The sequence below is a fragment of the Sciurus carolinensis genome, chromosome 11, assembly GCF_902686445.1.
Source record: "Sciurus carolinensis chromosome 11, mSciCar1.2, whole genome shotgun sequence".
NCBI classification, from domain to species: domain Eukaryota; kingdom Metazoa; phylum Chordata; class Mammalia; order Rodentia; family Sciuridae; genus Sciurus; species Sciurus carolinensis.
In genome coordinates this window covers 121,638,471-121,651,780 of record NC_062223.1, presented here as the reverse complement: position 1 = coordinate 121,651,780, position 13,310 = coordinate 121,638,471, and the positions used below count along the sequence as shown (strand labels likewise).

At 38.5% G+C, this 13,310-nt stretch overlaps 1 protein-coding gene across 1 annotated transcript in view; it reads right to left on the bottom strand.

Moving 5' to 3' along the window:
* Positions 1–1,928: 1,928 nt before the first annotated feature.
* Positions 1,929–13,310, bottom strand: part of Crtam (cytotoxic and regulatory T cell molecule) — a 32,597-nt gene continuing 21,215 nt past the window's right edge. The window contains exons 6-10 of the mRNA XM_047567667.1: positions 11,318–11,398; positions 7,957–8,040; positions 6,010–6,156; positions 4,138–4,224; positions 1,929–2,314 (exon numbers count right to left, since the gene is read on the bottom strand). Of these exons, the coding sequence (XP_047423623.1) occupies positions 2,184–2,314; positions 4,138–4,224; positions 6,010–6,156; positions 7,957–8,040; positions 11,318–11,398 (530 nt within the window). The 3' untranslated portion in view covers positions 1,929–2,183. The remainder of the gene's footprint in view (positions 2,315–4,137; positions 4,225–6,009; positions 6,157–7,956; positions 8,041–11,317; positions 11,399–13,310) is intronic.

The following is a 13,310-nucleotide window of genomic DNA, read 5'->3' as shown; positions in this document are numbered from 1 at the left end:
TTCCTGGAGAAATGACTGATTCCAGAGCCAGGCAGGAAATGTTTGAAGATGAACCTGAAAAATCTGATATCAGAAAGCAAGAAAGTGCTTAAAGATTGAGGAGAATATTTTGGACAGACATAGAAGGCAGCTTCTACAGCTCCATCATGAAATTAGCAATGGACTAACTTGACAGTAGCAGATTATAATGGGTGGAGTATCAGAGGAAACCGTGAATTCATACACACATAGGCAAATAAATGACTAACTTTAAAGTTCGATGTGGAACAAAATATTTGCATAGTTTCACAGTATCTCCCCACAAAACACTGACTTTCAAAGGAGAAGAAAGTATCTTTACAAGTGGAGAAATTGGCAGACACTATATGAAACAAATGATAGAATGAGTGCGATCAATAGAATGGGATAAATAAAATGCAATAAAATAAAGTGGCTTCTTGACAATCCAATGAAAGTTGTGTAACTTGAATTTTATCATGCATAAATATCAGACAAAGCCAAATTAAGGGGCTGGGGAGATAGCTCAGCTGGTAGAGTGCTTGCCTCGCAATCACAAGGCCCTGAGTTCGATCCCCAGTACCGCAAAAAAAAAAAGAAAAAACAATTTAAGAGATGATCTACAAGATACTTAGCCTGTATCCTGCAAAAATATCTAGGTCACAAAAATAAAGAGAAGATGGAGAAACTGTTCCAGAATGAATTAGGTAAAGATGAAGTGTGAATCTGAGCTGGGTCCTTTGGGACAATTGGGATAATCAGAGAAACTTGAATGGCGTCTGAAGACTATTAACAGAAACATAATGTTAATTTTCTGATTTTGATTGCATTGTGGTCATAGAGGAGAGCATCCTTGTTTGTAGGAAGCACACACTGAGGTATTTGACAGCCGGGTGGTGGGCATTGTGTCAACTCACTCTTAAGTAGAGTGAGTTGTGCTTCATGCTACCTTTAGGCTTTTCTGAAATTTTGTGTTTGTTAAAAAGTTTTGAAAATCAGCACAGTGGAATCTGTCCCCTGTAACAAATTACAAACTCGTATATAGGTGTGCTTGTGTGTTATTTTAAAATTGGTTTATTCACATCCAAACACTGAGAAATATTCTACATAATGCCAGTTCACTATGCCTTAAATAAAACGATAGGAAACAAAATAAAAAGACATGTCACTTTTATATGTGAAAACAGGAAGTGCAACTTGGATCACAATCATTAGAAAAACAAGTATACATTCTTCTCTTTATTAAATAATTTTTAAAAACGTTTAATTTTTGGCACTGGGGATTGAACTCAGGGGTCCATTACCACTGAGCTACGTTCCCAGCCCTTTTTATTTTTTATTTTGAAACAGGGTCTTAAGTTGCTTAGGGCCTCGCTAAGTTGCTGAGGCTGGCCTTGAACTTATGATCCTTCCATCTCAGCCTCCTCACTGCTGGGATTACAGGCATGTGCCTCTGTGCTTGTCTTAAAGGATTTTTAAAAACCATTCATTAGGTCAACAATCAGTCAATTGAACTCATTACCTTCTCTTATACATGGAAACACCAGGTTAGACCCTTTGTCTATCAGGTCAGCTCAAGTAATTTAGGAATAAAGTCTAAGAAATTCTAATCCTTGGGCCTTTCTTGAGCTCACTGCTTGTGTCTTGGGCTTTTGTGTCCATCCCGGATTCATTCATAGCGATGCATGACTCCTCCCTGTTGCTCATGTGTTGATTATATCTTCTTAAAGCCCATCTAGAAAGTAACCTCTTAGGATCGGAGATCTTCTTTAGGTACTTCTCATCTCAAAGATCTTTATTTTGTGACCAGAAGAAAAGATATTTTAAAGAATTCTTTTTTAAAAGTAGTTCTACTGGAGCCCAGTATCTAAAAACTCCTGTTCTCTTCAAGGTAAGATATTAGCTGGTCACATTGACCCTGATCCACAGGCTCAGGAGCTCTGAAGTAGTATCAGGAATAATAGGTTCTTGCTTGCTTCCTTGCTTTTCTTTTTCTTTTTCTTTTTTTTTAAACTATGAGCTTTCTGTCCATGGTTTGGTCCCCAAGTTGCTGCCCTGACTCAGAAGACCCCACCTCACACTGCACTCAAAGGATACTTTTCATGTCACGGTAATGATGCTCCTTCCCACAGGCTGCTCTGCTGATGGCGTGGCTGACTGGAAATCATCTCCTATTTCAGGGAGCACTATACAATGCTCTCTGGGATATGAGTGTGCTTTCCTTCTAATTTTGAGTGTTCTGCATTTTCCTTCCTCTTTGTTTTTGCTTCTGAGTACAACCGCGTGATGTAATTCATGCAGCGCTTAGAGTGAGAAGCTGAAAAACAATGATAGAAAAACATTTCTGCTGAACTACCGTGCACCCATTTATTGAAACGCTTTGAGGGGTCTTCACGTTTTTAAGGTCCATATGTTAATGTTTTATAAAACTGAAGATTCCCTGAGACACATAAACGGTCTGAATGCATTGTTATACCTTAATTTTAAGTCTTGTTACCTAAACAACATACTAAAAAACCTGAAATGAAATATATTGACATTTATGCTGTAATATAACATGTGTGTTGCTGAAAAAAGCACATTGCTTTCAGCACAATTGCATATTAAAAATAACAAGGCTTATGGAAAATATAGGGATGGGGGAAGACCCCTCAAAGCCTATGCAACCGAATGTGGAGGCTAGAGACAACTGTAGAGATGTCTTTTAAATGTGCAAAAAAATACAGCAAAAACACTGGAGGCAGAGAGGATGAAGAAAGAGATCTGAACCCAAAAGAAAGCGCAACCTCCTATGAACTTGGTAAATCCCAGGGATATCCCTGTCGGTGCAGGTCCTCATTTTAAAAATTCCTTTAAGTTGAACTGCAAGGGGTTCTGCTTTTCAGCAGCTGAGCTGAGGGATATTTTTTTTCCTGCTAAAGGGCATAGTTCTCTTCCCACTGTTTGGTTTCCCTCACCTAGGAAAGCAACCCAGTTTACACATTATACTAACATCATTCTCCATGCTTTGTCACCCATTGTCAGATGTAGTTTACACACATTTTTCCCTCCCTCCCCCACCATTCTCACAGAGTCAATTCACTGAGTCTCTCTTTTTACTAGCACATCTCTTCTCTCTTTCCATTTGCACTCTACTAGGTCAAAACAAAAGGAAAGGCAGAGGTGTTACAAAAGACCAGTTTGCTACAAAAACCTGAGTTAAACCAAGAGAATCTGGAGACAAAGCTCACTGCATTTCTTGCAACTTCTGGAAGGCAGAATAAAGTAATTTGCATGGAGGACATAAAATAGTTGAAAAGTATACAATTCTCACTCTTTTCCCCTAGAAGTAGCCTACTGAATCTTCATCGAATGCCACCCCTATTCTCCCCATTGCCCTCTTTCCCATTTAGATTCTTTTCATTTTCTCTACTTATTTTGCCTGAAGAATCACAATGAAGCTACCCCAAAAGACCTGAAACAGTTCTGCTTGAATTAGTTAAAGCTGGTATTCATTTATTCAATACAACTTTACCAAGCACTGCATTTGTGTGAGGCCCTGTGCTAGGATCCAAGGATACCAATAAATTCAGTTACTCAAAAGATGAAAGAATATCGTGGTAGTAAATCAAATCACCAGAAATCACAGTATGGTCTAGGAAGTGCTTCATTAACAAAGGTGTATGTAGTACACTCTGGGGCACAGGAAGGGCACACAGCACCCCAGTGTGTGACAGAGCCAGCATGAAATATCTTCCATAACAGGACCTTATCTTCTGATTGGTTTTTGTTTTGATACCAGGAACTGAACCCAGGGGCACCTAATCACTGAGTCACATCTCCAGCCCACCACATCTCCCTCCCCTTTTTAATTTTTATTTTGAGACAGGGTCTTGCTAAGTGGCTTAGGGTCTCCCTAAGCTGCTGACTTTGAACTTGTGATCCTCCTGCCTTAGCCTCCCGATCTCTGGGGTTACAGGTATGCACCACTGCACCTGGCCTGATTGTTTTTTTATGATGCACTTCCTTAAATCTTCAAAGTGATTCGAGACATTGATTTTCCAGTTCTGAAGATTAAGCTTTGATATTCCCTCCTTCTCCTTAAAGGGAACGGACAAATGAATCTCATTTTTCTAACATCAGTTTACCCAGTTGACTTACTTTGTCCATTTTTCTCTTGGGAAGATGTTTCTTCATTATTTGACCTTGATCTGTAACTTTCTATGGTGTGTTCTGAAATCTCCTTTTCTGCAAGAAACAAAAATTGAGTTGTTAATATCTGGCACCTTGGACATGGTTCGTATGCAGAAATGTTTATTAGAATAAGCTGATGCCTTGGTAACAGATCAATAACTGTCTTATCATGTCCCTGCTGTACTCCGTATTCTCATTAAGTCAACATGTGACTTTTAGTCTTTATTAGGATTCCTATAGGCACTGTACAAGGCACTATAAGAATCACGAAGTCCAATGACAGCAGAATAGAAGCAAATACTGTTCTTCAGAGAGAAACAAATGTAGGAGCCCTAAAAGAAAGATGGGGGTGAATAGTTAATAGGGAATTCTGAGATAATACTATGGCCTTGGCCTATTGGGCAGGCCCAGGTACAATGAAAAGTCAGGCCCTATCTCAAAGCTTACTTAGAATGAGCATATTAGTGTACTAACAGTCCAGAGAAGATATTAAACTAGCAAAAAGCCAGAGCTCTTCAAAGTTGTAGTATTTTGCTTTGGGGCATACGCACTTCTCTGTTGCTGGAGGTGTTTGGGCCGTATGTGGCTAGATCAGCACTGTTCAGTAGCACTGTAGAAGCCACACATGTAATTTAAATAATTCCACTAGCCACATTCAAGAAGTAAAAAGAAGCAGGTAAAATTGATTTAATAACATATTATTTGACCAGAACATCTACAATATTATTGTTAGGTACATTATATTCCTGCTTGAGTGTACAAGCCTGTGTACTGAGACTTCAGACCTGGGTGTGTATTTTATCCTTACAGCACATCTCCTTGGGGACTAGTCACACCTCAAGGGCTCAGTAGCCATCTTATGGCTCCTGTACTGGATGGCACAGGTGTAGATAATCCCTTGGAAGGAAAGGATTGAATCCTGCTCCATGTGTATGGAATAAATTGAATAGACAATTATTCTGAATAATTTCTAGGGTTTCTTTTAACTCTGATATGTGTTGAATCTATGTATTTTATAACTTATTTATTTACTTTTTTTTTTTTTTTTTTGGTACTGGGGATGGAACCCAGGGGTACTTTGCTACCCAGCTACATCTGCAGCCCATTTTTATTTTTTATGTTGAGACAGGATCTAAGTTGCTGAAGGTCTCTCCAAATTGCCAAGACTGACCTTGAACTTGCAATCCTCCTATCTCAGCCTCCCAAATTGCTGGAATTACAGGCCAGAGTGTGCCACTCTGCCTGGCCAGAGTCTATGTGTTTTAATAGGTATCTCCCATACTAGCAAAATAATGTTTTTTGCTTTCAGTAACTTTTTAATTAGTACAATTAAGGGAAAATTACTAATATATTATAGTTGAGGGAGGATGAATGCATTCGTGTAAAGTAGCAATAGGACCAAAACAGTCTATTACATTCAACCCTCATCCACAACTAGAATATAAGCTCCTTGAGAGCAGGGACCTGTTCTGTCTTGTTGGACAGATGTGTCCTTAGTGCCTGGAACAGTACCTGGCACACAGCAGGTGCTCAATGAATGTTTATTGAATGAATGAATGTATTAGCTCTCCATTTTGCATCCTTTTGTGAATAGAAGTATGTGTAGTTTAATGCCATCCCCAGAGCAACTCCAGCTTCTGTTGGTCATGTGCTCTCAGACTGAAGTCACGGAGATTCATAAGCCATAATTACTGGAAAACAAACATTTGCTTATTCGAGTCCTCATTTATCAACTAGATGGTGCAAGAACTCACAGGAGAGCTTTAATTGACAGAATTTCTTTTTTCTAGCGGATGATTTGGATATCTTGTGCCTCCATCAGTTTCTCTGCCCACTCACCCTTCTTCCATATCACGTGTGCTTTCCGCAGCTTCATTATGAAGAGCTGCACTATGATGAAGAGGATGAAGATGAGGAAGGACACCAGCGTGAGCAGCAGAATGCCGCTTTTCTTCCTTGCCAATCCCATATACTGAGGATTTGCTTCTACAAGGGAAATGAGATGATTTTAAGCATTGTTCTTTTTGTCGCCCTTCAATTATTGAGGGATATATACGATACTTCCACAATGTCATATAGGCAAAACAAAGAGATGGGGCAGAGCTCACTCCTGAAGGTAAAGAGCACACATTATTCACGTTCTGCAAACAAAGCAATTCAACAAAGCAATCCTCTAGGATGATTTGAAAAAAAAATTTTTTAAAGTAACATAGAAATAGTTGTTTTTCATTTCTAGAGGAAAGCATGTAAGAATATTGACTTATTGTCAGGGGATTCAAATTAGCTATAAGAAATGGCTTTCAGCAAAATGAAGTCAGTAGCAAAAGAGATTGTTAAGAAGATTGGAGAACTAACTAAATCAAATGGAAATTCACTTATTTTGGCTGGGTTAAATATGGCTCTTCATGAAGGCATTTGGGGATAAACTACATGGGCCCTAAAAAGTGTTTCTAAACCTAGAATTCTGATCCTATAGGCTATAATTTTGCTCAGTGTTCTACATCTCACCCAATAAGTAATTCAAGAGTGCCAGCCATGTGGAGAATATCATGCTTGGAGCTTCCTAAGACACGATTCCTATAACTGAGGAGGTAGTTTTCTCTATATGTAAATAAATTAATTAATTAATAAAACAAACAAAAGTAAGATATCTTTTGCAAAATTCTAGGTCCACATGTGTTGATACAATAATGTGTTCTGGGATTCAGAGTCAAGAGTGGTTGCTGAGGGCTGAATTGGTCAGGAACGTTTTCAGGGAAGATACTGGCCTTGCAGGAGAAGCAAGATAATAAGGATGCAGTTTCTCCTTCCAATCAGGGCCGTTAGGATAAACGAGGGGAGTGTGACTGGAACATGATATTTTCAGAGAAATGTGTGCATCTTGCAGGGATTCTTTAGAGGCAGGACTGCAGAGGTAGGATGGGGTGCACCTTACAGGATGGGGGAGCTCAACTCTGTGTTGTAGACTTTGGGAAGCCATAAAGGTTTTCAGAACACAGGTGTGCAGAGTGCAAAGGAATGTTTTGACATTCAGTGCCAAACATGGAGCAGAGGAGGAGAAACTAATGTTATAATATTGCATACAAGAGATTTTAAGGTTCTAAATTCAGGAGTGGCAGTGATAATGACAACATACCTGAAAAAGAAAAGACTCAAAACTCCTTGGAAACAGGCTGTTTTTATATAAGCTGGGGGGTGGATATGCACAAATGTATGTGTTTGAATCTGTATACCCACAATTATAAAGGATAACACAGATTTGGGGCTCTACTTTGGACAAGTTGAGGAAAAAGCTGTGGGAAAAGTTGTTATTTGATTTTTAGTGATATCGAGGAGATGAAAGAAAATTAGGTTAGAGATAGAAAATGGATCAGGGACTAATGCTCAGAAGAATGTTCTGGAAATACAGGTATGGAAACCTTCCTCTTACAGGCAACAGGAACAATCACGGGAGTGGGGGTGGGGTGGGGTAAACTCTTTAAGAATTAAGAACAAAACATAAAGCAGTAAAATCAGAAGTATACCCACATTTAAGAAGTCAGGAGGAAATGGAGTTAACTAATGAATATAGAAAAACTGGGGTTAGCAAAAAATAACAGGACCAGGCAAAGATGTCAAGGAAGGCAGGAGACAATGAAGTCAAGAAGGGACAAGAGAGTGATTAGCTCATTGTGTCATAAAGGGCAGAAGGATCAAGAAAATGAGGACTGGAGAAGGCCATTGAATTTTTCTAGTAAGAGGTTAAAATGTCAAGTATTTCTTCTAAATGCAGTGGGTGATACTTACCAGTGGTCAAGTCAAGGTACTGAGTAGTTTGCTCTTTCTCTTCCGTGTCAATCTCTGATATACTAGAATTTTCCATGATTGAGACTAGAGTGAAAGAAAGTAAGAAATGTTATATACCTATATCATGTATTCATGATTCTTGCATATAACTGCTAGGGCTTGAATGCCTGCCCCTCTCAAACTCATATTGAAATGCAGTTGCCACCGCAGTGTAAGGAGGTGAGACCTTCAAAAGGTGTTTGAATGGTGGAGACTCCACCCTCATGAATGCACTGAGGCCATTAGTGCAAGGGAGTGAGTGGGTTTGCCCTTCTTGCTCTCTCTCTCTTTTGTACTCTCTTGTCTACAGCAAGAAGGTGCTCATCAGATGTGGCCCCTCATTGTTGGACTTCCCAGCCTCCCAATCTGTGAACCAATCAGTTTCTGTTCATTTTAAATAACTCAGTCTATGGCATTCTGTTTTAGCAGCATAAAATGAACTGTGAGCTGGGTTCAGTGGTGCACGCCTATAATCCCAGCGGCTCTGGGGACTGAGGCAGGAGGAGGAGGCTGTTCAAAACCAGCCTCAGTGAAAACGAGGTGCTAAGCAACTCAGTGGGACCCTGTCTCTAAATTATATACAAGATACGGCTGGGGGTGTGGCTCAGTGGTCAAGTGCCCCTGAGTTCAATCCCTGGCACCCAAAATAAATAAATAATAAATAAATAAATAAATAAATAAATAAACAGAGACTGTCACTATATATACTCTGGCCAATGCAGTTTGAGAGCCAAATTAAGTGGTCCTCATTTTTAAAAAATGAGCTCATTTTTGAAAAACTAATTTAAATTTTTTTTAATTTTCTTTTTAACTAACATAATAATTATACATTTTTATAGGACAGTGTATAATGACCAAATCATGGGAGCATTTCCATCTCATCATTTCTTTGTTTGAAACCTTCACACTCCTCTCCTCTAGTTCTTCATAAAATACATAATAGTTTAATATAAACCATGGTTATCTTACTGTGCTGTGAAACACTAGAACTTCTTCCTACTATCTAACTGTATTTTGGTGCCTGCAATCAAACCTACATCTAGCCCCATTCCTAGTCTCTAGTATTTGTTATTCTATTCTCTTTTACTTTTGGATCAATTTTTTTGGGGTGTGCTGGGGATTGAACCCAGGGCCTTGTGCTTGCGAGGCCAGCACTCTACCAACTGAGTTATATCCCCAGCCCTGAATCAAATTTTTAAGCTACTACACACGAGAGAGAACTAGTAGCATTTGCCTTTCTGTGTCTGACTTATTTCACTTGGAACTACTATTTCTTGCAAAAATAGTTGCAAATGGCTAGGTTCCCTTTGCCTTATTATTATTTTTTAGGCAAAAGTTTATTTTTATTTTACTTATTTATTTTGCAGCATTGGGGATGGAACCCAGGGCATTTATCCTCTGAGCTACTTCTCCAACTCTTTGTATTTTTTGGCAGGGCCTTGCTAAGTTTCCAAGGTTGGCCTCAAACTTGTGATCCTCCTGCCTCAGCCTTCTGAGTTGCTAGGGTTAAAAGTGTACCACTGCACCTGGCGAGGCAGACGTTTATTGGAGACTTACCACATACCAGGGCCTGAACTGAGTGCTTGGTATCTTTTGTTTCTCACTACAATAAGGTTTTGGGAAATTAGTACATCACCTAAGGTCTTGCAGCAAATAAGTGGCAGAGCCAATATCAAAATGGTATGTGGAACCCTAGAACCCCAAATTTACACCATGATCTCATACTTTCTTCCTGACCAGGAATATTAGGAAGAAGGTTCTTAGGATGATTCAAAATAATCGCGAAACACGGGGCAATGGCATCCCAAGCTTTTGAATAAGAACCAACAATCCAAAAATGCAAAAAACAATGCTTTTATTTGTTGTTGAAATAAAAGCCTCAGTTGTCCTTCAAGCCTTAGAAATAAGAAGTGCTATGGCGACATTGCCTGATAAGACAAATCATAAAAATAAAAGATGGATTTTTCAGATTTTGTTGCATATTTTTGCAATTTTTCACTTTCCCTGCTGCTTTTTCTTTTCGAAGTCTTTTTAGCCCATTGCACAGCGCCACCGTGTGGACCCCTAGGGGAATGAAGCCTTCCATGCCCCTGAACGTGGGAGTTATTAGCAGTAATAAAATCACAGAAATTGGAAGCTGAAAGGAATTTAGAGACCATATTTCTTAAATCCTATGTTGTATAAGAAAACGCAGAGCAGGAAATTGAGTTGCTCAGTAGTGGTGCAAGCCAATTTAAAGACAACTAGATTCTAAACACGTTTAAAAATATTGCCTTATTAAAGCAAGTGATGTGGCTGCTCCACTTCATAATATTTTCAATTTCCATTGCCCTGGAAAAACTGTATGGTTACATATTGTATTTACCAGTGTTTAAAACTCCCAAACGTTTGCTTTTAAATATTATTCAAGATACATATTTTTAAAAATGTGATCTGATACTCAGAACTATGAACATGATAATGATCTGAAAGCACTTATCTTACCAAATGAAATTATTATAGAGACACCACAAGAAATAGAAAGGGATCATGGAGGAATTTGTAACCTCCTGAATGAGGCTGTCTTGCTCAAAACACCAAAACAAATTATCCATCCATCCATCCATCCATCCATCCATTAAGTAGCATTCATTCATTCTGCATTTTCTGAGCACCTGCTATTTAGCCAGAGACTATACTGAGGAAAATACAATGCTAAATTAAACATATGATTATTGCCCCAATTTAAGCATCTACTGGATTCACTGTCTAAAAATTTGGAAATTAAAAATAAAAACTGTAGTTGTGATCCAGGCTATCTAAATTCTTATTATAGCTCAATGCTGTCATAAAAAAAATGACCTCAGTTTTTGACAACCAGGTAATTGATGTGTCTTCAAAGGTGATTTCGTTATTCTGTGATAACACCAGATCCTAGCTCCTACTTCTGGGCTCTGTGTTGAATGAAATCAAATCTGTGTTTTGTGTTTGCTCTGTTCTAAGTGGGGAAAACAAAGAATGAGTCTCCTCATAAATGAATTCAACCTTGTCGTTTATCCCAGAGGAAATTCAAGTTCATTATCGCATGTGCAATTGTGTGTGTGTGCATGACATCTCAAGCAAAATAGGACTGAATTGTCAAAGCATCCTGTGGCCCTCTGGTCCTCCATTAAGTCAGCCCTCCTGACGTAGCCCTATTTCAGGACAACACAAAACTGGAGCCAGTGGGAGGGGTCTTGTGTAGTCTTACTAAAAATTAAAATAAAAATATTCTTAAAACTTAATAGTGACCTTCCCAAGCAGGCACAATCTTTTGTCACGTTTCATTGATTTTGACACTTACCAGTACTCGTGGGCTGCTGAGGGTCTTGAGAGGAGAGTGAGCTTTTCTCCGGAGCATCTGAGGCTGTCTCTTGATCAGTAACTACAAAAGGGGAAAAACAAAATTCTGCAACTACAGAGAGCAATTTTACCCACATGGTACTCAGAAAAACAGAATGTGTTTGCCTGCTACCTGCTTGAGGAGGTTTTTCAGGAACCTCAGAGCTGTGTGTTCCACAGCTCTTGCTCTGTTTTTTGAATCTGTACCCTGCTGGTCGTCCATCTGTTAACCTGACCAGCTTGCAAATACAGCATGCTGGACTTCTGTGTATGGATGCACTTGGCAGTAGTGGGTAAAGGGTGTTTACTGCCTCTCTCTGTATCCATCTACCTATCTCTCATTCCCTCTACCTTTTTGTCCATATGTCTACCCAGCCACACATTTATCTTCCTATTTATCACTTAGGTGGCTCTGGAGTCCCCCTAAGCCTGGGTTGAATTCCAGTGCTGCTATTTGCTGGACAAGATGCTTAATTTATGTAACACTCAGGTTTTTTTTTTTTTTTTTTCTTCTTCTCTGAGTAGTGGAAATCCTGCAGCATTTACCTCTTTGGGTATTTTTATAAGAATTAAGAAGTTCATTCAACAACCTAGTATAAAGTCTTGCTGTTTTTGGAGCACAGTGCTTACTAAATATTATTGTATATTAAGAATTACTGTGAGATGTTTCCAAAGGTTCAGTTTAGGATGGATTTCACCCATCAGTGAACAGGCCCACATCCAGGAAGTATGTAACAACTACCTGTCAATTTACTAATATGTGACAAGTGGGTAATGTCTCCATGAAATTTGTGTGCTTCTCAGTGTTTATTTAATCAAGGAATTTTCTGTGGTTTTGAAAATGTACCTTATTAATCAAATATGTCTAATTTTTTGGAAAGTATAAAAACCTGAGTTATGCCTAAGAACTCTGGGAAAAGAAAGAATTACTAAGGAAATGTTAGAGAACTAGTATTACAGGTCCCCCCTTATCCATTGGGGATGTGCTCCAAGACCACCAGTGGATGAAACTGTGGATATTACCAAACCCTGTATGTACTGTGGCTTTTCCTACACACATATACCTATGACAAAGTTTAATTTATAAATTAGTCACAGGAAGATATTCATTGCAATAAATAATAGTAAAAAAGGACAATTATAACAATATATTATAATAAAAGTTATGTGAATACAGTTTCTCTCTACATATCTTATTTACTGTACTCAGCCTTCTTGCTGAACCACTGGTAACGGAAACTATAGGAAGCAGAACCACAGACAAGGGACTGTTGTACACACTCTAAGTCTAATAGAAGAGGGCTGTTGACAATGGAAAGAAGCAAAAGCTTGAAATCTAGTCAAACAGAAATGCTGGAAGGATATGATAAGAGTGGGATCCTGTGGGAAGTACTGGGGACATGTAGAACACAATTTATCAAGAATGATGGAAGTCTTCTAACATAGTAATTACTATGTGAATTCAGATAATTATGTGTTTGTGTGCATGTTATATATGTATAACTTGCATATGTGTATATTTGAACTATTGATATATATTTAAAACTAAAGTGTCTGCTGGATAGTTGTATTTAGACTGTTGTTTTAATTGTAGCCACATTTACCTCCCTAGTGGGCCAGAATGACATACACCTCTGCTCTGCACTGTGGTATCCGTGAACTGCACCTTCTTTTAAAATTTTAATTAATTAAAGTTAAATAGTACTTAAAATGTTGTTCCTCAGTTGCTTTAGTTGCTTTTCAAGTTAGAATTCTGTACAACTCATGTCTGCTACTGTGAACTTGGCAGCTTTCAAATACTTGAAGGCTTCTGATGAGATCAGTGACGGTATTATGGAACATGATTTTGATATTGAAATGTGGCAATGTTTGAAAGAACTGTATAACTCTGTAATTTAGTATTTTCCAAATGACCAAGACATAATGCTATGAAAATCATGCCCAGGTAAAAGATT